At 48.0% G+C, this 25,810-nt stretch overlaps 1 protein-coding gene across 1 annotated transcript in view; it reads right to left on the bottom strand.

Moving 5' to 3' along the window:
• Positions 1–17,261, bottom strand: part of AMN (amnion associated transmembrane protein) — a 146,790-nt gene extending 129,529 nt beyond the window's left edge. Inside the window, exons 1-2 of the mRNA XM_086937840.1 lie at positions 17,120–17,261; positions 12,915–13,033 (exon numbers count right to left, since the gene is read on the bottom strand). Of these exons, the coding sequence (XP_086793966.1) occupies positions 12,915–13,033; positions 17,120–17,186 (186 nt within the window). The 5' untranslated portion in view covers positions 17,187–17,261. The remainder of the gene's footprint in view (positions 1–12,914; positions 13,034–17,119) is intronic.
• Positions 17,262–25,810: the final 8,549 nt, after the last annotated feature.

Genomic DNA, 25,810 nt, shown 5'->3' with positions numbered 1-25,810 from the left:
GGGGACCCCCGACCTCTCAGCCACTCACAGGATCATTACACCTCCACAATGCGGGTAGAACCGCAGGCTCTCCACCAATCCAGGGGCAGGTTGCTCTCCACTTCTATCGACCGGACCGTGTCTGGATCCCCCGGCCGCCGTTGTTGCACTGCAACCCGGCAGGGTCAGTACTCGAGGTCCCGGCTCTCGGTCAGCGTTAGGCCAAGAACTTCCACTCGATGTAACTCCGGCAATCCGGGCCGCAAGTTTCCCAGGACCACACCGCCAGTATCAGCAACGGGTCACCCACACGGGGGTGAGGCGAAAAAGCAGGATTTGTAGCAGGATATTCAAGCAGCAGGAGGAGGTCGACGGAGCCGAGAGCTTATGCGGCCATCTTCGTTCGTCGCTAGGCTCCTCCTTCAAGATTTTGATGTTTAGGTGATATTGGGATAATGCTAGTTTATAGGAGTCTTTGTTATGTGGCTTTTTAGTTATGCACCATCTTCTCTCTCAGTTCTTACACATCGATTTTTCCATTTTTAGCTCAGAAGTACACCTAAGGGCAGACAGTTGCAATTTGGTAGAGCTTCAGTTTTTTTGGGGTACAGTAAAGCCCAGAGCCTCCGTTACAGTAGTGTTAAAGGTGTCTAAAATGTCATTGACCTCAAAGTTATTTACTGGCAAACTGATGTGAAATGATTTGCTGAAAGCTTCTGGAAAAAGTAAGTGCCACGGTCTGCTTGATGTTTTTGCCGTTCTACAATTATCCTTCAAATTGAGTAGTTGAAAAGATTGGACATAGAAGGGAATCATAAAGTGGCCAGTCCATGTTAGAGGCATAGGTGACTCACATACAATATGCTCAGAGTTAGTGAATAATAAATCAAGTGAGTGGCCAGCTTGATGAGTAGGGCCTCTGATTCGTTGAGACAAACCAAGGGTCTCCAAGTCTACTCTAAGCTTCGTCACTTCATATGTAGTGTGATCTTCTCCATGATAATTAAAGTCACCCAGGAGAAGAAATGTTTTATTGGCTAATGCATGGGTGGCTATTTCTTCCACCAACCATTGGCTGAAACCTGCCTTAATTCAAAGAGGACGATAAATGAAGGCTCCTTTCCAACTATCCGTGGCCGATAAAATAATTTTAAAAATATCTAGTTCTATCGAGTTAGTGTTAATAGTCGTAATCCATGTGACATTGAGAGTATTTTTAACTGCTATAGCAATGCCCCCTCCTGATTTTGGCCCTCTATCTAGCTTTATTAATTTATACTTATCAGGAATGGCTAACGTGATGGCTGGAAGATTAGAGGCATTCAGCCCTGTTTCCGTAAAAAAATAGATGTCAGGTGACTGAGCGGTAATTAAGTCCCATACTTCGGTCGCATGCTTGGTTAATGACCTGACATTAAAAAGAAAACTTTTAATGCCTTTATTAATGGAATTAGAACTGGAGTCGGTACAAAAGGTGCTAGCAATGAAGCGACGAAGGCCACCAGGCCTCTATGAGGTGAGTGATAGGGCTTGGCTGGATAAAAGAGAGACAGCATCTCAGTGGGTTCTGGAGATTCTAAAGGATAGGGGCAATCGTGTTAGGTATACACAGGGCGTTTTGATACCTTTGCTGACTCCTACACTCGCCTATATTCCCAAGCACAGACGTCCACAGTCGAAGACTCTCGAGAGTTGTTTTCTGATATACAGATGCAGGGACTCTCGCAGTAAGATAAAGCAATGTTAAGCAAGCTATCGTGTTTTGACATCAGGATAAACGGTGGGCCCCAATGGCCTTACTATATATTTCTGGAGTGTCGCAATGCATTTGTACTTCCCCAAAGATCAAAGGTTAGTAAACATAGTTGTTATCCATAAGGAGAGCAAACCACCAGACAAATGGGCCTCCTATAGGACAATATCTTTCTTGAATGCGTAAGTTAAAATTCTGGTGAAACTCTTGGTTACACCATTGGTTAGGGTGATTTGTCCATTGGTCCATTCGAATCAATCCAGCTTTGTGCCGGGAAGGAGTACAGCGCTCAACTGCACCGGTGCAAATAAATCTCCTCCCACTACTCTAAATACAGCCCAGGTATATTCAGTCCAGCCCTGACCCACCAGACTCTCTGGAGCCACAACACATTCCCAGCCCTTGTCACTCCAAAGACAAACAGTCAATCCACATCCTAACCTAGGTACACAGGATGGTTAAGCAAGAAAATACCTACTTTCTAAAAGGGGTATTTTTAAACACAGAATGTAAATATCACCTTTACTAAAAGATGCATCTTTATATTCTGAGTTCAGGCATACTAAACTTTATTTTCCTATGTGATCCCAATGGGAAGTTATATTTATAAGATGTTATAAATTAACTGCCATGCTTTCCTGTGGACCATATAGCCTTTCAATAGTGAAAAAAGAAATTGGCAGTATTTCTATTCTATTCTATTCTAAGATTTGGTAAAGCGCAAACAGCTGCCCCAGCAAGGAGGCGTCCCGGCGCTAGGGAGAGCCACAGTCCCCATCCTGAGCTAGAAAAAGAAGGGAGGAAGGGAAGATTAAAGACGGGGGAACAGGTGTGTCTTGATGGCCTTACGGAAGGTGGGGAGATTTTCTATGCAGCAAATGTTTAGAGGAAGGGCATTCCAAAGCTTGGCTCCCATGGCCCTAAAGGAGCGGCCGCCAATGCGGCAGAGCTTTGTACGGGGGATGTTCAGAAGATGCTGGCTAGAGTAACGCAGATCACGCCGAGGAACATAAAAAGTGAGGAGAGGTCGTAGGAGTATAGGGCTTCAGAGTTTGAGAATTTTGAAGATCATGATAAGGGTTTTGAAATGGATCCTAGAATTAACGGGCAGCCTGTGCAATTTGGGAATGGTGGCTCTAACCGAGCATCTGCGGGGGAGGCCGACTAATGCTCGTGCGGCAGCGTTTTGCACGCGCTGCAGCCGTGCTATTTCTCCTTTATTTGCACCAAGGAGGAGGACATTGGCGTAGTCCAATCGAGACAGAATGGTCGCTTGGATGATAAGTTGGCGGACTTTAGCGTCGAAAAAGCCTAGTATAGGGCTGAGACTCCTCAGCAGACCAACACATGTGGCAGCTACTTTCTTAGTGTGTGTCTGGTAGCTGAGTGAGGCATCCATCCAGACTCCCAGATTTTTTACAAGGGACTTGGGAGGGGGAGTAGGGCCCAAGGATGACGGCCACCAGTGCTCATTCCAGTGGCAGGTGTTTTTACCAAGGAGCAGCACTTCTGTTTTTCCGGCGTTCAGCTGTAGGTAGTTATCCGTCATCCATTGGGCCACTGCCGCAAGGCCATCTCTGAATCTAGAGGCCAAGATGGAAGGGCCTTCCGTGAGAGTGATGGCCAGCTGTGTGTCATCAGCATAGGACACCAGCGTCAGGCCCCACTCTTTGGCCATTGCTGCAAGTGGCTGCACGTGAAGGTTAAAAAGGGAGGGGCTCAAAGCAGAGCCCTGTGGAACTCCCTGTGCGATCGGATGGGGTTTGGATAGGAATGGGGGGGCTGACACCCGAAAGGATCTATCTTTGAGGAAGGAGCCGAACCATGCCAATGCAAAGCCAGTGACTCCGACCATCTCCAGACGATTAAGGATGTCATGGGATACCGTGTCAAAGGCCGCGCTGAGATCAAGGAGAATCAGCGCAGCACTTTGACCGGAATCTAAAATCGTCCGGAGATGTTCGGAGGTAGCCAGGAGGGCAGACTCCGTGCTATGGCCTGGTCTGAACCCATTTTGAGATGGGTCCAGGATGTTATTCTGGTCCATATGTTGGGACAGGATGCCATTAACATGGGCCTCTGCAAGCTTGGACAACCATGGTAGCAGAGATATGGGACGAAAATTCTCTGGTTTTGATGGATCCAAAGCAGGTTTTTTAATGATGGGTGAGACCCAAGCTTGTTTCCAGGCTGTCGGAACACTAGCAGAAGAAAAGGAAAGATTGAGTATGGCAGCTAAAGTCGGCAGAAAAAAATTCAGTGAGTCCATGAAGTGGGTGGGGCTCATAGGGTCTGCAGGGGAGCCTGACTTTACTTTCCTACATAGTTTGTTTAGGTCGTCATGAGAGATTTCTGGGATGTGAGTCAAGAGGGTACATTTAGGGATGGGATTGGTAGGGTTGATGGGATTGGGGGAGTACTGTGGGAAGGAGCTGTAGATTTTTTGAACTTTCTTTATGAAGTATGTAGCAAGATCCTCGCAATGTTGTGCAGACGTAATACTGGGGGATGGAGATCTGTTGCTCTGAAGTTCTTGGACCAGATTGAAGACTATTTTGGCGGGGTTAGGACTCGAGTTAATTTTGTCTGCGTAGAAAGTCGCGCGTGCGGCGCAAATGGCTTTATGGTATATTTTTAGTGTCGATAGATAGTTGCTTTTATCCCCATTATTGTACTCTTTCCTCCACGTGCGCTTGCTTTTTTACATTCCTTGCGCAAGGATTTAAGGGTATCATTGTACCATGGCTTGGAGGGTGAGGTGCGCCCTTTAGCCCATTTGGGTGGAATAAGAGCATCTAGTCCTTTGGTGATCCAGTCGTTAAAAGCACCATAGGTTATATCAATGTCCTGGTCATCTTCTCAATGGAAATCTCCTAGAGTGACGTGAAGGTCACCTGTTGATAATTTGTGCCATGGTCTTTTAAGGCGGCGGGTTGGATTGGTTTTATACATTGGACCCTTGACCAGTATAGTTAGTTTAACAAGATAGTGGTCCGTCCATCCCATTGGAGCAGGCATCTCAGTTTTGACATCCTGGATGTTGGTAAACACCGGGTCCAAGGTATGTCCAGCAGAGTGTGTAGGGGACTGGATTAGGGAGTTAAGTTGTAACGCCGATAGATCTGCAAGAAGATTTTTAATAGTAGAATCGATGGGTACATCAAAGTGGAGGTTGAGGTCACCTAATATAGTAAAATTTGCGGACTTAGTCACCAGAGAGTTTGCTGCCTCAAGAAGGGCCTCGATAAATCTTGAGGCAGGTCCAGGTGGGCGGTAGATATAAAGGCCCGACAGGTAAAAGTGTGGGCTAGTTGTAATTTTAAAGCGGGCACATTCACAAACGGGAAAATCTTCTTTGATGAAAGTGCAAGAAAATTGCTTTTCGAAGATTACAGCGATGCCTCCTCCTATTGTATCTCGATTTAGAGTCAGCATATGGTAGTCATCTGGAAGCGTGAGGTTAGGTATGGCAGACGTGCCATCACGTAACCAAGTTTCACAGAGAAAAAGAATGTCCGGGTTCTCATCACGTATGAGAGAATTTACCTCCAGGTAGTGTTTGGTAAGGGATCTGACATTGAGTTGAAGGATCGTGAGGGGGGAAGCTTTAGGCCCATCTTGTGCCTGTCGTAAACGACAGGGGCTGGTTGTAGTAAAGGGGCAGGATTTACATTGGAGATGCGTGTGGCCAAGTATACCTGTAATATCGACACATCTCCGTCCAGGGTTCAAGGCAGTGAGGTGATCTTTGTCGTAACGAAGGGGTTGCTGTAAAGTCCGGCCATGGGGACTGGCGAGAGGCGATGACTTGGCGCTGACGGGCGAAGATGGGCTTGCCTTAGGCCCGCCTTCGGCGCGCAAACGGCGCGCCCGCTGCACCCGTACGCTGCACGTCCGGTGAATATACGTTTATTAGGAAATCGGAAGTGGGTGGGGGGCATGGCCTCGAAGTAGGCGTGGCCTCGCAGCACGCCGTCAATGGTGGCAGTTTTGTTTGTGTTCTGGCGGTTCCGCTGCAGCGCTAAATCCGCTGCGCGGTCAGTTTCGAGGAGCAAGTCCCCAAGGTGCCAAAGACAGAAGAAGTACAACTCTTTTAAAAACACAGGTAAATTCGTGACACAAAGATTTAAAAATGAACAGTGCACCTCCCGGCTTCTGCCTCAGGAGGGTATGTGAGTCTGGCAAGAAACGCTAGCAGTCAGCGTCTATATACCGAGGGCGGGTGGCGTGGCCTCGAGGTAGGCGTGGCCTCGCAGCACGCCGTCAATGGCGGCAGTTTTGTTTGTGTTCTGGCGGTTCCGCTGCAGCGCTAAATCCGCTGCGCGGTCAGTTTCGAGGAGCAAGTCCCCAAGGTGCCAAAGACAGAAGAAGTACAACTCTTTTAAAAACACAGGTAAATTCGTGACACAAAGATTTAAAAATGAACAGTGCACCTCCCGGCTTCCGCCTCAGGAGGGTATGTGAGTCTGGCAAGAAACGCTAGCAGTCAGCGTCTACATACCGAGGGTGGGGGGCGTGGCCTCGAGGTAGGCGTGGCCTCGCAGCACGCCGTCAATGGCGGCAGTTTTGTTTGTGTTCTGGCGGTTCCGCTGCAGCGCTAAATCCGCTGCGCGGTCAGTTTCGAGGAGCAAGTCCCCAAGGTGCCAAAGACAGAAGAAGTACAACTCTTTCAAAAACGCATGTAAATTCGTGACACAAAGATTTAAAAATGAACAGTGCACCTCCCGGCTTCCGCCTCAGGAGGGTATGTGAGTCTGGCAAGAAACGCTAGCAGTCAGCGTCTATATATCGAGGGCGGGGGGGCGTGGCCTCGAGGTAGGCGTGGCCTCGCAGCACGCCGTCAATGGCAGCAGTTTTGTTTGTGTTCTGGCGGTTCCGCTGCAGCGCTAAATCCGCTGCGCAGTCAGTTTCGAGGAGCAAGTCCCCAAGGTGCCAAAGACAGAAGAAGTACAACTCTTTTAAAAAAACAGGTAAATTCGTGACACAAAGATTTAAAAATGAACAGTGCACCTCCCGGCTTCCGCCTCAGGAGTGTATGTGAGTCTGGCAAGAAACGCTAGCAGTCAGCGTCTATATACCGAGGGCGGGGGCGTGGCCTCGAGGTAGGCGTGGCCTCGCAGCACGCCGTCAATGGCGGCAGTTTTGTTTGTGTTCTGGCGGTTCCGCTGCAGCACTAAATCCGCTGCGCGGTCAGTTTCGAGGAGCAAGTCCCCAAGGTGCCAAAGACAGAAGAAGTACAACTCTTTTAAAAACACAGGTAAATTTGTGACACAAAGATTTAAAAATGAACAGTGCACCTCCCGGCTTCCGCCTCAGGAGGGTATGTGAGTCTGGCAAGAAACGCTAGCAGTCAGCGTCTATATACCGAGGGCGCGGGTCGTGGCCTCGAGGTAGGCGTGGCCTCGCAGCACGCCGTCAATGGTGGCAGTTTTGTTTGTGTTCTGGCGGTTCCGCTGCAGCGCTAAATCCGCTGCGCGGTCAGTTTCGAGGAGCAAGTCCCCAAGGTGCCAAAGACAGAAGAAGTACAACTCTTTAAAAACACAGGTAAATTCGTGACACAAAGATTTAAAAATGAACAGTGCACCTCCCGGCTTCCGCCTCAGGAGGGTATGCGAGTCTGTTCACTATTAGTATTTCACTATTAGGATATGTCACACACATCAGGGCATGCCCTACATTTCACAGACACTTCACCTTGCCCACAGGGGTACCTTGGGCCTACCTTGGGGGTGACACGCATGTAAGAAAAGGGAAGGTTAGGGCAAGATGACATGGCAGTACTAGGCTGCACACAGACACTGCAGTGGCAGGTCTGAGTTCCCTTTGAAGGGCTGCTTGTGTGGGTGGCACAAACAGTGCTGAAAGCCCACTAGCAGCATTTGATTTACAGGCCCTGGGCACAGACAGTGCACTGCACTATGGACTGACTAGTAAATCAAATGACCAATCATGGAATCACCAATCCATAACAACAATTTACAACAGGAGCAAGTGCGCAGAGACACTAAAACAGAAATAAACAGAGTCAAAACCAGGAGGTCAGAAAGCAAAAAGTCGTAATGTGTATCGGGGAGAGCTTTGTGCTCCTGTTACAGATACCAATCACAATGCTTGGGGTCAGTGGTGCTTGGACTTTTTCGCTGTCCACTGAATTGTTGGGGGAGTGGCTGGAGGTTTCTGGGTTACAGAGATTGGTTGGAACTTTATAACTGTGTGCCTATGTATTATCACAACAATGCCTGCTGCATATTGTCACCATGATTCTTTTCAGTTGGTATACAATAAAAAGATTTAAAAAATAAATAAAACTCTCAACCAAACTATCCTGTGTCTGGGAACGGAAATATTTCCTCAGACCGGCTGTTGCTCCCTATGCAGCAGTGTGCTCTCAGATTGAAACCAAGAGAGCAAGACCGAGGTCCAATTTTTGATACTCTGAGGAAGAGAATTCTTCCAGTGCAGTGTAATATTGCATTTTGCTAGAATAAAAGCTAGGTCGAGGAACTGGGTAGAGGGTTTCTGGAGCATGGGTGAGGAAACGTGCTCAAAAGAAGCACTTCTGGGTATTCGTTAGTACACAGCCTGTAGTGGTTGACAGTATCTCGAAGACTCTCTGACAGTAAGAAAAGCGGGATGAAGAGAGCCAAAGATTATGAAGCAGGTCGGCACCTACTTGCAGACAGCGAGGACATTTTACTGTGGCTTCCAGGTATATTTTAATAATTTGGGCAGGTGTGAGGTAGGTATAGTTTTGGATATTAAATTGGATATACTCCCAGGTTTTCGGGAGATGTATATACCTAAATATTGGAAGCTTAACCTCCTTATGGGTATAGAGGTCTGCCATATGGTAGCTTACCCATCTACAACAAGAGGGATCAGCAGGGATTTACTTAGATTTACTCAGAGGCCCAAGACCTTTAGCAGTTGGAGGCATCAGTGGAGGCTGTAGTGTGGGGATTAGCAAGGAAATGAAGAACATTATTTGTTAAGGCGCATTTTTCTTCTCATCTGGGTCCTCCCATCTCCATCCCTGTATTTGGACGTCCGATCTCACCAATCTTGCAAGGGGTTCTATGGCCAAAGTAAAGAGAACTGTGAAAGTGGCCAACCTTATCTAGTTCCTCTCCAGATGGACATGGGTCAGACATCACATCGTTCATAAGTACCCATGCCTGTGGCTCAAAATATAACATTTCAACATAGTGTTGGAGTCGAGGGCCCAGTCCTGCATGCTCAATCAATGTGTGCAGAAAGGATCAGTCCACTGAGTTGAACACTTCCTCTAAATCTATTAACAGGAGAGTATGGAGGTCTTGTGAAGGGCTGAAGCAGGCTCAGGCGACATGCATGCGTCTAATGCAGTGATGGTTGCCTTGATTGGGCATGAAACCACATTTATATCACTGGACAAGGTTGTATGACGTTTCAACGCATGCTTTTATCACGCATGCCTTTACAACGCAGGTATTACAATGCAAGTCGTTACAACGACTTGCGTTGGGGGGCGCTGGACAGTGGAATAGTTTCATTTTCTATTCCAACTCCAGTCCCTGTGGATAGTAGGGAAGGTGTTGGATAGAAAATTACACTATTCCCTATCCAACAGCGCCCTCCAGCGAAAGTCGTTGTAACGACTTTCGTTGTAATTCCTGCGTTGTAATGGTAGTGCGTGGTAAAAGTTTCGTTGTAAACAATGTTGCCCCTGGACAAGGGTGGCCAGGACTCACTGAAGGCTATTAGTTACCATTTTTGCTAATATTTTGATTTGTGTTAATTAAGGATATAGGCCTGTATGAGGCAAATTGGTTTGTGGGATGAACTGGCTTGGGTTCACCACAACAGTAGCCTACAGTGTGAATTAAGTTTTAAAGCTATAGAAATCTTTGATTCCATCTAGGTCAAACTACGGAGGGTGAAATTGTAGGCCAATGTCCATGATAAAGTACACATGGACCATATCCCGGAACTGTTGACACTTAATAATTTAGCTGTAAGATATTTCATCTCAAGTCAGTAGGTGTGACCTCTATTACATGACAGTCTTTTAAATGGGTATTTTGATAACACAAATGCATCTTCCACTTGGCCTATGTAATTATATAATCTCAAGGCCACAGCAGTCTGGCTGACCTCAATTTACCTTGAAATAGCCTCACTGCATATCTGTGGGGAAATTTAAATTGGAGAAGTAAGCTAGAATCCACTGTTGTCAACCGTCATTGTCCCTGTGGCAAAATGTTTTTGAAAAAAGTAACCGACTTTTTACGATTGTTTGTAGACTCATTGGTTGAAAATGGTGTTAAAACAAAAACCCACATTTAATGTAGAGGCTGATCTTCACTTTATTAGCAGAATAGGCAATATGGCACGCCAATATTCAAGAGCCCAATTCCTCTTGAGAACCTGATTGATTAGGTGAACAATTATCTACCTGATTGGTTGAAATGTTTTTAGATCCGTCTGGGCTTTCTTAGATTTCGTGCACATTAATTTGAGTTATTTGGCTTAACCCTTTCGATGCTGATGACGAGCTCAGCTCGTCATGATGCACAGTTGAGCTGTGCTGATGACGAGCTGAGCTCGTCATGAATAAAGTAAAATAGCAATTTCCAGCACAGGGGGGGAAAACACCTAGCAGCCAAGGTGTTAAATAGTATTTGGATGTAATGAATTCAAAACATTTTAATTGTGCAAAAATAAATGTGTCTGTAAATCAGACATGAAATTTAAAACTTCATGGAATACCGAAATCTAAAAATGGGATTGGGCACCCCTCGCCATGTGTAGTATATTTATTTGTATTATATTTTTTACAAGACCATAACAAACGTTTTTTTTTAATTTATGAAGGTATTACTTTCTTTTCTGGTTTATTTTATGGCTCAATTAATAGATCCGCTATTATAGAATATTTCCATTTTTCCATTCACAATACAGTTAACGGTCTAGGTCCGGGCTGCGGCACAGGCAAATGGAAAAAGCTTCTGTCCATGTGGAGCAAATACAAACGTGTTCACTCAACCAAGAAAACAATCAAGTAGCAAGTGTTGTGTGGGCACGTAAAGGGCAAAGTCAATAGCTCTGGCTTGCACTTTGATTCCTGAGTAAAACATTAAAGAAGTGTAAAAAACTAAAGAACAAACAATTGCTTTGATATATTTTGACGTAAAATAGTCCCTCTTGGATTGCAAAACAAGCACTTAGAAGGTCGAATGAACACCAAACAGCCAACAGCATGAGGTGAGAGAGTAATTATCCTCTTGGATCCCTCTAGGTCAGGGGTCTCCAACCTTTTCTGTAATAAGAGCTAATCATGTTCAATGAAAGTCTCCCAAGCTACTTATATTATTAAAGATAACAATAATAATAATAATCCACATTTGTAAAGCGCAAACAATCACCCTTAAGGGTCTCTAGGCGCTAGGGGCCGTCGGGAAGATTAAGCAAATCTTCCCTGGGCTAATCTGCCACTGGTGCCGGGGATCGAACCGTGATCCCCAGATTCCAGAGACAGTCACCCTGGCCGCGGCGCCACACCTCTTCCTAGATGTAATAGTAACCCCATAAGACAAGGTTCAATTAGTGTCCCCCATATGGAATATTATCAGCAGTAATCACCTCAGTGCGCAAGTTATAGTTGCGAGCAGTAACATAAGAAAATGCTTTGTCAATGTTGAAGGCCTCTATATGGATAACACATAACAACCATTGCTGCAATCCCACTAGAACCAAGTTAATAATATTAGCACAAAGTGTTCCCCAACACCTTTTGATTTTCACAACTCAAATATCAGCTTAAAGTATATATTGCAAATTCTGCAGTTTTCCCAAAAATCATTAAAATATGAGCTTTGAAAATACACACATTTTCATCTTGAATAAATGCTTCACTTTTATTATACCTATATTAATTTAACCAAGCAGACGTTTATAATTTAGTTCATTGGGCTGCACACAAGAGAACTACTTACAGGTACCTGAAGAGCTGACAGTAGCTCACGAGCTACTTGTTAGAGAAGCCTGCTCTAGGTGGAGTCAAGTTTAAATCTACGTATATTTTACCCACATCTATGCTCAGGACGACTCCCGGCCGTCATGAGTCACAGTAGACGTGTGCTCATGACGGCCGGGAGCCTTCCGAACGTTGCCGCTCCGCCCACACGTGGTTAATTCCCCGCCTGTGCAGGAGAATTAATCAGTGGGCGGAGTTTGGACGGCTCCCGGCCGTCATGGCCACACGCTCACCGTGATTTATGACGGCCGGGAGCCGTCCTGGGTACCTGAGCCCCACACCCAACCCCGCCCCCCTCGCACCGCGGCAGAATTTGCTGTGCGCCGAAGGAGTTAAAGAATTGCTAACAAAAGATCTGTAAACAGCTGTGTTGTCATGCCAGCCCTAAAACTTGAATAAAATAGTTCACAGAAGTGAAGAAAGTGAAAGGGAAATAGAGTAAATAGCAGAGGGGAGAGGATGGTGGTACCAGTGAATGAAGCAAAATTGTTGGCACTGTAATTTTGGATTAAGTACAATATTGAGTCCACAATAAGAATCTGGGTAATAATATTGAAGTTCAATGAAGGGTTCTGTGATGTCATTAAGCTGTAAATTATAACACTTATAATATAGAAAACAGGAGCAGCTCCTCCCCTATGGCAGAGGTGTGTTGCCCCCCTTGCCAGTAAAAATAAAACGGGTTTAACCCCCATTTTATTATTGTTTTCTTTTTCTTGTGCCGAGTCTTGGGGATGGGGCCAGGGTGATGATAGGCTGGAGGGAGAGTGGTTGGCACTGCCATCGCTGCACATGTGGGTTGGTCGGCCTAAGCCACATGCACAGTGAAGCTCTCTCCAATCCCAGCTGCATTGCTGGGTTGGAGAAAGAATGCACAGACTTTCTGTCTGTACTGGAGCGCAAATCATCAGCGCTCAGGCCAATCCTGAAGCTGCTTTCATTCATGAGAGCAGCTTCTGGATTGGCCGCAGTGCAGTCTGGGAGCCTGTGCCTGCCTGCAGTGAAGAGGAGAGGAGCAGAAGAGCGTGACACAATGCTGAAGGGCAACAGCAGCAGGTAAGTTCTTTTTTATTTTTTGTATTTCTCTCCCTCGTCCCCCATCTACCCCCAAACCCGCCTCCTTTCCCTGACGCCAGCCTCTCTTGATAGAAAAACATTTGCACATACCTTGTTTCTCTCGAAGTGTACTGCATCCTGTGCACATGGGATTCGGTTCCCTTGCCAATTTAACACATTTTCAAAATTTGTGTTAGGAATCCATTGCTTGTAGATAGCAGCTGACATGTCTAGGGAAAGGGGCAGCAAGTAGAACAAAATATGGTTTACTCAATATAAACGGATAAACCTCCTGGCTATCAATGGCAAGCAGATGCCCATGCCTACATCCAACACAAATGTGATACACAAAATAGCGACAAAAGTCCATCTGGCTTAGCTTGAAAGCGTAACAACATATTAGATCAATGAGGCCAGCTGGAAAGCTGGCTGTAGTGCAAACCGTGTTTGTTCTCGTTTTCCAACTGCATCTGTTTAGAATGAGAGGGTGATTGCACTCATGGTCTGTGCTAACTGCTACCGCCAGCCTTTCACTGGTGTGAACAGCGAGCACGACATTAATATAAAAAGAGGTAGGAAATCTCACACAATGGCAGCAAACCTCTGTGGGCGTTTCATTCTCCAGGTTTTGCTCGGATTGTTAAGTCAGGTGCAAAATATTGAAAGCACCTGGGACAAATGCTACAGCAAAAGGCACCTGTGGTGCAGACTCAGCAGGGTGGCAGCGTAGGCATGGAGATAGCAAGGCTCCGGAGAGTGCCCAACTGCGAAAACACAGGAGGGGGCTAGCGAAAGTCCAAATAAGGACCAAGCCTGCAAAAAAACACAGACTTTGGTATTGCATCATCTTTATCCCAGCAGAGACCCCAGGAGCATTGGATTTGTGTTCGGCAAGGGGCTCCTGGGGACTGAGACTAATTTATGTTGTTTAATTGTTCATTTTTAGGTCTCAGCTACAAACAGTTCTAGCTTCAGGGAGGCCTACTGATTCCAATGCATAACATATACTAAGAAGAGGCTTCGGGTCAGCATCTTGCTCATGGTTGGATGGCTTTGCTGTTTGTCTCAGTCGTCTGTTACTGATTTCATGACTTTCCTCCCTGTTCTTGTGTTTGTACCACCCAAGAACATTTCACTCTCACAGTGTTCTGACTGAATGAGTTGTCTCCTTCCATAGCACACCTGAGGGGAATTGTTGTTGTTTTTGTTATTGAGCAGTCTATGGAAGTACATATATTTCCTTGTTTTCTCCCCCTTTTCCAAGATTTTCAGCCATGTGCGCACATGAGCCAAGACTTGTGCGTACATATGCAAGTGTCAACAAGCATTGGCAAAGCTTTGGTAAAGCCAATAACGCTGCCTTTTTAAAGTCAAGGGCTATTGCCTTTGTCAACTCTTATTTATTATTGTTGCCATTTTTTGTGCCAGGGTGGGCCTTTGAAAGTTGGTGAGGAGACTAAGGCTGGACCCACAATGAGAATGCGTGCGGCGTTCTGACATGAGCAGGTGGCCGGTTTTCTGTGAACTTGCAGGCTTCAAGCCTAACCTGGAAGTAACAAGTAAATTAGTATACCACTTGCAACTTCATTACACCAAGGACTTTAAGCACAATGATCGAACTCAAAAGTACAGTGCTCTGATTTTAGACTGGAGCCAAATGCTCAGATGCATACATCGAAGAATTGTATAACTCCTGCCTCCATATAGAGCCAATTACCAAATAGAAATAAGTTACATGTCATAAGGGTACCTTTCTAAAAAAATCCAAGTTGATTGGATTAAGTAGTACACAGCAGTAGGTGGTCTGGCTGTCATTATATGAAAATAATATATTCACAATGTTTAGAACTTACCAATGTTTCAAGTGTAATTATCATGGAATATTATTAAACATAACATCAGTTTCCTGTGTTTCAGTCTATGGTAGACACTGCACCATCTAAAAAACAGAACCCAATACATCAGCTGATGTCCTAAAACAAGGAAAGATCATCCGCTGATCAAATTAATTATTTGAACCCCATCACGGAATTGAACTGCCCAGACCTGTTGAAGAAAAGATGGAGGTTGGGGGCTCCTTTTAAGCATAGATGGGCTGAGAAATTCCCTGCCTATTCATTTAGTCAGCCATTGCTTAATGTGTGCTGGTGGCCGAGGGTGGGGCCCACCAGCACTAATTTTTGGGTACCAGCACTTATTTTTCCTCATCAGACTTTAAACTAGAGCAGGAGAGAGGGAAAACAAAAGGGGGAAAGAAGCAGAATGCAAAAGAAGGAAATTCAGTGGCAAAGGATTGTTGAGAGGTGGTCTGGGTATCCCTGACCTTTTCCGTTACTTCACGGCATCGCACCTGCAACATGTGACACTCCGGTTTGCTAATGTAGACAACTGTAAACAAACCTCCTGGAGGAACTCGTACATTGGGCGCTTTGCCTCATACCATGCGTGGAAGTAATGTACCTAAAGATTGCTTTCGTTTGGTCAAACAAGCACGTAAGATATGGAAAATAGAAGTAACCACTACACCCCCCTTTAACCCCGATATCCCTCCCTGTCCCTATGGCCTTTAAAGTTATTAACAGAGACATGCCCATGCTTAAGTGGAGATAGGTCAGTTGCCAAAAAGTGGGGCATTTCTATCTTTTATATATTATTGGCAAATTTTGAGGGGGATAAGGAAATGTATGGGACTGGCCCTGGACAGTTCCTACATCACACAGGCCGGGCATGTATCACTAGGCGGCTTTGGAACACCTACCCTGAGATCTCCCCCCCCCCAACACAAGGGTTATGACAAATATCCTGGCAGGTGACTGATCGTTAGCCTACACTAGCGTGCATGATAGATGAAGGGACACAAAGTCAACGGGAGAGAAGCGGTCAGGGAGTGCTCTATACCACTAAAGCTCTATGAGTGGAACAAAGCGTGGGAGCAGGTCGAATACATATCACTACCTGCATGCTTCAGGGTGACAGTTTCATTACTTACACAACACCCACATTACACCTGGCAATGTGGCGAAGATCTACACACGTAGAATGTCTGCCAGTAGCAGATGAGGAGTAAGGGGGACATATTTCTAACATATGGTGTGGAGATGCCACAAAATAGCTTTAAAAACAAGTGGTTCACTGTAATGCTTGCTGCCTGTTAAAAGTATTAAACAATTCTTTTGGGTATTTTGCCACAATAAAATGAAAAACAAAATAGAATCACTGGGTACTAGCCTTGCTAAATGACATCGAGAGATCAATTTTTCAAACCCTAAAGACCGCAAGATAGATCTATGGATATGTGACTTACTTGAATAGGCGCCTGCTGATGAACAGCATATGAAGGCCGCAGACCCAGCAGAATGCTCAGCAATGCTGGTCAAGCTAGCAGACCCTCCCAATAACCGACCTCCATGAGAAATGATAAGTTTGCACTAGCTCACGGACTTGATTGTCTTTGATTATGATATGAACCTTGATTGCGGTTGAATTACCTGTGATCTGTGCCTCAAAAAGAGATGATATTCTGGGCAAGGTGACACTGTGGACTTATTATTGTATTGCACCTGGAATTTTCTGTTATGGTAAAAATTCTATAAAAATTCAATAAAAAGAGTGTAAAAAACACATTGCCAGACAAAGAAAACAGGGATGAAAAAGAAGTTGAAAGAGTGAGATGCGGGGCAGCAGTTTCTGGTAGTGGATAAAAAAGGTGTGAGTTGCAAACAAGACTGTGGTGTTTTGTATTCGCTCCCCCTGACAGATAGCGCCATCCCTGGGATTCAGAGCAAACACCTGGGCTCGGGCACTTGTTCGTTTACACATTAAGCACTCAGCAGCACATCCGGCCTCAGGGAGAACCATACAGTTTTCGTACAGCAAATATATGATTAGCTGCTGTGGAGCTGTGAAGCTCCTAAATACAGTGCCAGGTTCCGGATTCTTAGGTTATCCTAAGATTTTTTTTTAAGAACTGTCTGTGAAGCCTCAGGCTTTCTAATTACATATTTTCGAAAATTATCCTGAAATATAGAACAGTTTGTAAAAAAAATTGTATTCTCTTAACGAAAATCCCTCTTTCTCTCTAGGTAGCCCGGTGCAATACTGGAGTGATATCAAATGTTTCGGAAGGCTGCGTTTAGCCTCCGGTCGAGGCCTGTGTGATTGACAATTTAAATAATGATTTCTAGTGCTTTTCATCTCCAATGCTGAAATGAAACGAGAATTCCGTGGTGCTTCACGGCGGTGCTCGCGGGATTCGGGCTGCCAGGAACATTTTACTATATTTTCATCACATCAATATCCCCCGCCTGGCTACTTACGGAAGAGCTGCAGCAGGAGCAGCAGCCGCGCGGGCTCCATTCTCAGCGGCCGCGCCGAGCTCAGCATCCCCGGCCGGCGTCGCCTCCGGGCCTGGGCCGACGCTGTGGACTTTCTTCCGAGAGCCTGCAGCACGTGATCAGTAGATCCAAAGGTCACCGAGGAGGCCAAATCAAACATTAAGCACGTCCAACACGACTCATTTACAGGAGACACAAAAGGTGATTTTCTCTTAGAACTAAAGTAGCACAGACGAAAAGGGAATGGTTTTCCCCTCGATGACTTTCCAGGCTAAAGGAATTTCGTCTGATTTAACAGGAAGCAAAACATTTTAAAAGAGTGTGATAGGGTTTAAAGGCAAGTTGCTAGGACTGGACATAGAAAATTAAGTCAAACTGAGGAAGGGTGCCCAGTGGAGAGAATTACCCTTGTACGTGTCTGCCTTTAGCCAGCGGTGTAACTCAAAGTGAAGCCCCCCCCCTCCCCCCCCCGCAGGATGGGCCATCCATATTACACTGACATTCATAGGCCTTTGCCCGAATGGGGACGTGGGATGGCCTCTTGACGGGTAAGGGGGCCCAGAAGTGCCGGGTGCCCCACTGAATAGCAAGGCTGCAGGGCCCTTTCTCAAGCCCCTGCCTTTAGCTAGAGTTTGGATACTTTTGTTTACATTGTTTTTGTTCGCCATAGAGATTCAGCCATTGGCGCCATGGTTGCCATCGTCGTCAGAGACACATACCAGCCATGCTGGTAAAATACTGGCAGGTGTAGGAAGCTGGCTCTGTATATACTATACCAAAGTAAGGTATAGTGTGCCGAGTCCAGTGGATCCCCAGAGGCTTACGGGGCTTAAGTAGATAATACTAAAAGCTCTATTTGTGGTAGTGTGGTCGAGCAGTGTTAAGCACTTGTTGTACATCCAGGCAAGACATTATTACACACACTCAAAGACTGAATCAAAGACCAATTGCTTAGTATACAAAGCTATTACTGTAATTTTATTTTAGAACCAAGAGGAACTCAGTTGCACGCAACAGTTTCAAAGAAAGCAATACTTTTCAAATACAGTAGGTATTCTGTTGTAAAAGCCTCGAAGTACTTTACATGAGTATTAAAATACTTTGGCAATGTCAATCAAACACTAGCAAACGTACAAAAGGTATGAGATAGACATTTAGTGCCATAGGCAGAAATGCAATGCAATCCTATGGGAAGAAAACAGTTAGATGCATTTACTGGTAAGTACTTGACTTTCACATTTAGTCTTCAGGGGTTTAGACAAACACCCGGCAAGGGTCAGATCACGGTAGCTACTGCATCACCAGCGGCACTGGGGTGGCCAGGTGAAAAGGTCACTAGGCCTAATGTTAGTCAATGGAGACTGGGGGAACCCACAAAAAGTGTGGTTTGCAGGTAAGTACCTGTGGTTTCAGGGCACAGGCCTCGGGGGTTAAAGCAAGCACAGGGGGCACAAAGCAGCACCAGTCGTACACCACAAGCGGCACAGGGCGGTCCGGTGCAAATCTGCGACGGGTGCCCAATGCAAGTAAAAGGGGATCTCAGTCGCACAAAGAGGCTGCAGGCTCGGACCAGGAGACTGGACGAAAGTGACCACCAACTGGGCACATAAGTTGAGATGTCAGAGAAGGCCTGGGCACCGTCTACTGGGCTCCCCAAAGTCAGGGAGCTGAGGATGCAGGGGTGACTTTAGATGTCAGATTTTTTTTACCAGAGCCGATCGCCGTCAGGGGGACCCTTTGTGAAGAGGCTGCAGGCGTCTTCGTGGAGTCCAGGAGAGGTCATCCACTGATGGAGTCGAGGTCATGATCACTGGGGGGACGTCACTGGACAGATGAGTGTAAGAAGCTGGCTCTGTTTAATCTATACCAAAGTAAGATATAGTGTGCACAGAGTCCAGGGAGTCCCTAGAGGTATAGCAGAGGCTAAATTAGAGAGAAGTGCTAACAGCTCTTTTTGTGGTAGTGTGGGCGAGCAGTTAGACTTATCAGGAGGGTGTGTCAAAGATTGATTACACACACTCAGAGGCAGAATCTAGACCAATTAGCTAAGTATAAAAAGGTATACTTAGGTTTTATTTCAAGAACCAAGCAGGACTTGGTACAGGTAGGTATAGTGTGCTTGCAGTTGTAAAACTTTACGAGATAATGCAGTTGGGAATGGATTTACAATCATTACAGGTTTGTATATGCTTTTAAAACTGTTTAAATTACATAGAAATTACTGTTCATTACTTTTGCATTACTTCTGGATTACATCGACTACTCAGGGTGGTATGCCTAGATACCACACCGAGGATCCTAAAATAAAAGGAAAGAAACAATTTTTCAGGTTTGCAATATGTTTAGTTTTCTTTCATATAAAAGTTCAGCTCAACATTGAACATTTTTATGAACAAACCTCGTAACATTGGTTCCAATGGAAGAAAAAGGATTAACGGTTCTCAGGTTATAAACAACCTACGAGGGGGAATTTTGGGGGTCAGGACCAAGGTTCCCAAGGTCTAGTTGGGCACTAAAGTTGCACCACCAGCAGCACTGGGGCGGTCGGGTTTAGAATACAGGGGCCAGTGTTAGCCAATAGGGTTAAGGGGGCCTTTGGTCAGGGCCTGCTTGTGAGCAGGCCACTTGGCTGGGGGAGCAAAGCTCCTCGGGTTAAGCTCAGCACTGCAGGGGCCAACAATCAGCACAGGGATGGCACCACCAGCCACACAGGGGTACTGTGGCAAGGCGACGTTGGGGACCCTGCGGATTCCAATGGAGATCGTTAGTTTAGCAAAGAGGCTGGAGGCTCAGGTAGGGAGGCCTCCTGAAGGCGACTGCCAGCTGAAAAGATAAGTTGGGATCTTGGAGGATGCCTGGACTCCATCGGTTGGGCCACCCAAGGCCCTGGGGCATCGGGTGCAGGGGTGTCTTTTGGCATTGGGTTCTTCTTACCATCTCCGGTTGCAGTCGAGGCGGACCCTTCAAGTTGAGGCTGCAGGTGTCAGCTTGAAGCTTGATGGACGTTGCAGACCACCAGATCCCTGGTCAGGGTCACTGTGGAGACCTCCTCGTGGTGTTGGGCCACTTAAATAAGGGCCATGTGCATCAGTTGCAGAACCGCAGAGTCGCCTGGATCCGGGCTCTGTGTTTGAAGACTTGGCTGAGAAAATCCAGTGCTCACGGGAGACAGTCTTTCATATGAGTGCAGGGCAGGTCCTCCAAGCTCTGGGGGGCTGCTGGACACACCAGGGTTTCTGCTGTGGGCAGGCCGGAGTAGAGACAGGCCGGTAGGGGTGTGGCCTAAGCAGTTGGTGTCCTCTTCTTCCTGGGTCAGCATGGCTTTTCGGTCCTCCTTCTTTCTTCCTCGACTCTAAGGAGGCAAGGTTCAGGGTTGCCCCTAAATACATTTAGGGGCATTTACAGGGGTGTGCAGGTCGGAACCAATTGGTCCCTTCCGTTGAGTGAGTAAACCCCCTAATATGGCATCTTCCAGTGGGAGGGGGCATGAGCTTCTTCCTAATTGGCTGAGTCCCCACATCTTCTGGATGGAGGGGACTGAGATGTGTGCTTCACCTTGCCTCCCCTACATGAGAGGTGGGGGTTGGCAAAAGTGGGCACACCTCTCCTCCTAACTCAGTTTTCCCGCCAATTCTCCTGCCCAAAGTGGGGTTCAGAACCATTGGGAACCAGGTGCTGGAGGCAGCAAAATGCAGGGACAGCTTACAAAGTTGGCAGGCCTTTGAAGCTTCCCTTTCGTGGACCCAGGCCATCCTGAGGGAGGAGGCATGACACCTCTGCATAGGATAGGATTTGCTTCTAGACCCAGAGAGTGGGGGCCCTCTACACAGGTGTCCAGAAACGTGTCTGGTAGTGGAAGATGGCGGGCAGCAATTCAGGAACCACACCACGGATGGTCGTTTTTCAGTGTACATCTCTAAGATGCCCTCTGAGTGCATTTTACGTTAAATCCCTCACTGGCCACAGTGTGCGTTTAATGTGCTGAGAAGTTTGCTACCAAACTTTCCAGGTTTAAGTAAAGGCATTAAGGAGCTGTGGAGTTCGTAATGATGTACTCCCAGACCATATACTCTTTATGACTTTACTACACTTACAGTGTCTAAGAATGGACTTAGAAACTATAGGGGTACAGGGCTCTTGCCACTGTACCCTAACCTCAGGGCTAGTGCACCACGCTAGAGGGGTGGCATACCTAGGCCCCACGCAGTGGGATGCAGGCATGGCACACAGGGATGTGTGCCATGTCAACTCTTCACTTTTCTCTGCACCAAAACACGCAGCCTGTAATGGCTGCATGTGGGTGTTAAGGTACATGGTCTCTAAGGGTAGCACAATAGGTGCTGCAGCCCTTAGCGGTTGTCTCTGGTCACAGTGCCCCTGGTACACATGGTACCTTTTACAAGGGACTTACCTGTGGCCAGAGATGTGCCAAATGTGGGTACAAAGGTACAGTTTTGGGCAAGAACACAGGCCCTGGGTACCTGATTGGCAGGGACCCAGGGCACACCAAGTCAAAGGACATCGTGTGTCAGGCAAAATGTGGGAGTAACCATGTAAAAAGGGGCACTTTCCCACAATAAGCCACTAAGACTCGGGCCGTGGGTGTCGGGTGCAGAGTAGGCAGGAATTGTGGTTCCAGCTGGATATGGAGTCCATGTAGTTGAGTTCCTCTGGACAGGGCCCTGTCCTCCGGAGATCTGGTCTTTGGTGAAGAGTGGGCAGTCTCCCTCTGGTTTCTATAAGTCACTGGCCACAGGACAGGCGTAGCCTGTGCAGGTTCTTTAAGCTGGAAACAGGCTGGTAGGGCTGGAGCCTAGTCAGTAGTCATCTTCAAGCATTTCTACATGGCGTCTTCTTCGTAGGTCGCAGGAATCTGAGGATCAAGGTTCAGTCATGCCCCTAAATACTGAATTTAGGGGTGTTACAGGTACTGACAGATGGTAGCCAATGAGCTACTTGCCTTTAGTGTGACTACACACTTTCTATGTTCCCTCCTTTTGGGGAGGGGCCATCCTGTAACCTGATTAGATAGAATCCTTCCATTCAAGATGGAGAATTTTCTAAGGAGGGGGTCACCTCGGTTCAGGGCACCTTAGGGGTGGTCCTGGCAGAGGAGGGGACACAACTCTCTTGACTACTAATTTTCCAGCTGACGTTACTGCCAAAAGTGGGGCTTGGTCAGGGGGAGGTGGGCAGGCATCTCCACTAGCTAGAGAGGCCCTGACTAACATATCAAAGGTCAGGAAGCCAATGAGGTAAACCATCATGAATGCTATTGCTGCTTGAAGGTAGGTGTGAAGCACCTCCACCCCAAGCATCCTATGTCCCTGAACCACAAGGCTTCCATCTCAGGGGGTCAGAAACATGTCTGTGTGTGGCAGACTGGTGCTGACTAGCAGTAGCGGCTGCTACTGGACGGGAGTGGTGGGGTTAATAAATAAATAAATAAACACCTTAGAACGACCGGATGGTTGCTGCCCCTCCCCCCCCCCCCCTCCCCCAACCCCTGCAGCCTCTTCTTTCTTCCTCTGCAGTGCGGCCAGCAGACTGGTAGGAACATGCAAAGTGTGCATGAACTGTTAGGCCGGCCAAAGAGGGCTGGTCAAACAGTTCATGATCACTTTGGGAGTGCAAACCACTCCTCCACTGCTCTGGCCAGCCCCGCCCCACACTGCACACAGGTTGCATGCAATAGGAAAAAGAAAATGACAATAACGATACGTTATTGTAATTTATTTTTCCTGTTTGTGCAGTGAGGCAAGAATCCTCCACCTTAGCGGAGGAGCCGCCACTGCAGACCAGTCAGCTAGACTCAAGGGAGTTGGTCATTTTACAGGGGGCTTCTCTAAGATGACCTCTGAGTGCATTTTGTAATAAATCCAGCACTGGCAACAGTGTGGGTTAATTTTGCTGAGAAGTTTCATACAAAGCTTCTTAGCATTCAGTAAAGCCATCATAGAGCTGTGGAGTTCGTAATGATAAACTCCCAGACCATGTATTCAATATGGCATTGCAGCAATTACAATGTCCAAGAATGGACTTAGACACTGTAGGGGCATATTGCTCATGCTGCTAAGCCCTCACCTGTGGTATGGTGTAACCTGGCCTAGGGCTGTGAGGCCTGCTAGAGGGGTGACTTACCTATACCACAGGCAGTGTTGGTGGGCATGGAACACAGGGATGTGTGCCATGTTGACTCTTAACCTCTGTGTGCACCAGGGGGCGTGGCCTGGAGCTGTTGATGGTGGACGTGTAGTTTGCCAGCTCCGTCCTGTGCCCTGAACACCAGCTAAATTATCCTGTGATCCCCTGCCTGCAACCCGCCTGATTCATACCCAGATTGTCTCCGGGGACAAGCGGCGTGTAACGGTGCCACGTTGCCCCTCTGGAACCGCTCCTGTGGGAAGTTCTGCCGACGGACCCTGCTACGGCCTGCTGCTCAAAGTGAAGCCCCGGACTTGCGTGCTCGGCCTGGCCGGCCTACCCCCATACTCCTTCGCGGTCCAATCGGGACCCAGGATCGGGCTGCTGCCGCTTTGCCGACCAGGGACGCGGGGTGCGACAAGGTGTCCACACCCCCTACCAAGGCTCTGTTGCCGCCCCCCCCCCCCCCCCTCGGCTTCTGAAACACGGGCTGTCCACGCTACTGCGCAGCCCCACCGAAGCGCGGGAGCGCCTCTGTGCAGTCCCCCACAGCCCGTCCAAGTGATCGGCGGGGCTCCGGCGTTGCCACCACTGGGACCAAGAACTCGGGAAGGGCGACACACACGGCATAGCCGGCGCCGCAAACCAGCATTGTCCCGCACGGGATACCGGAGTCAAGGAGCAGACCTGGCTGGCATTAACAACACTCTGGCGCCATCTTGTCATCACGTTGGGGCTAAGTGGAGACTCTTGAACCCTTGATCAATCCGGCCACGTGAAACAGGGTGGCGGACATTGGAGACCGGCAGCACACGGAGGTGGGGGACTGTGGAGAGGTGGTGTGCCTCGCGCATTGGCGCCTTCATGCAGCGCTGCAGCCCAGACATCATTGCGCTCTCGTCAGCCACGATACATTCACTTTGAAGCGCACTGGTTCACGTCACCCTTGCCACCTACGCGGACCTCACCAAGGCGCAGGCGGCGCACCGACCCATCCTTGGTTGACGCCTCATCTGGGTATCCTACACCACCCTTGCCAGCACTGGGATATACGCTGCATCTACCTCTTTACAGTACAGAGTGGACAGGCCATAACCACTGCCGTACATTCAGAGGGAACACGGCGGGCTGCTGCCTCTACTACAGCGCCACCCTGCTGACAAGGTCTATGGGCAGGACGAAGGGCAAACGTCAGGACCAGAGCACCCGAACGGACATGCAGTCCACCAGTTCGGAGGACCCACTGGTCTCCTCCAATATGGACATCATCCCGCCGACCGGTAAGGGGTCTCAAGACGCCAAGCTAGATCTGATCCTGAATGAAATACGCGCGACGCGCGAAGCGCTAGAATTGCGCATAGACAATATGGCGACCGGCCTATCCTTACTTAAAGCGGACCACAACAAATTGGCGGATCGAGTGGCGGAGCAGAAAATAGCGCTAGACGACATTATCCCGCAGCAAACGGAACACTCCGCGAAACTAGAAAACGTGGAGAAGCAACTGAAGCAGCTGTGGGGAAGGGTGGACGAGGCGGAAGGACGGGCCCGCCGCAACAACGTCCGCATCCTGGGCATTCCGGAGAGAAGCGAGGGGAGAGACCCCACGCAGTTTGTGGAGGATTGGCTTAGGAAGCTGGTGGGCCAGAGAGATCTCACCGCTCTCTACAGTGTGGAGAGGGCGCATAGGATGCCATCACGGCCCCCACTATCTGGGGCACCCCCGCGCCCACTGATCGCTCGTCTCCTCCATTTCAAAGATCGTGACACTGTCCTCCGGGCGGCCAGGGAGGAAGCGCCGATACGCTTTGAGGACAAGACCATCTCGGTCTACCCTGATTTCATGCCCACTGTACAGGGAGCCAGGTCCACCTTCATGGGGGTGAAGCGCAAACTGCGTGACAGGAACATGAAATATGCCCTTTTGTTCCCTGCTCGGCTAAAAATCCTGCATAACAACAAGTCCCACTTTTTTGACTCGCCTGAGGAAGCGTCAGAATGGATGGAGGTCGCCCTGACTCCGCCGACGTCGCAGGACCAGTTCACAGACCACCACAGCGACGCCCGTAGGGGCTCGCCAGACCGACGGAACGACGCTCACAGCCCTGGACATCGCTCATCTCATGGAGCATCGGAGGCGGCGCATACTCTCGGACACCAGGCGACAGACCAAACGTCATCATCCACACATCAGCGTCTCACTGAGGCGGCCCTGGCTGCCCACGACGCGGGAGCAACCGGAGACAGACTCACCGTTACCACTGACACTCATACTGAGGTGTCTGGTTCAGTTGACAGCCTGCAACTTTTCCCGAAGATCACGGCACAGATGGCAGCAGAGTTCTGAGCCACGACACGATTACTTCTCTCCAGGTGGTAACGTATGTCAAATCCCCTCCCTCACATATGGTGGGTTGAGTGTGCAGGGATCCATCATATTGTGGGCTCTCACGCCCACGCAGACAGTTCAGTGCCAACCGTCGGAGGTCCACCACCCCCCGGTATGCACACGTACTTGACTGTGTTGTG

Source organism: Lissotriton vulgaris, chromosome 9, assembly GCF_964263255.1.
Source record: "Lissotriton vulgaris chromosome 9, aLisVul1.2, whole genome shotgun sequence".
NCBI classification, from domain to species: Eukaryota; Metazoa; Chordata; class Amphibia; order Caudata; family Salamandridae; genus Lissotriton; species Lissotriton vulgaris.
This window is presented reverse-complemented; position numbering and strand designations above follow the sequence as displayed.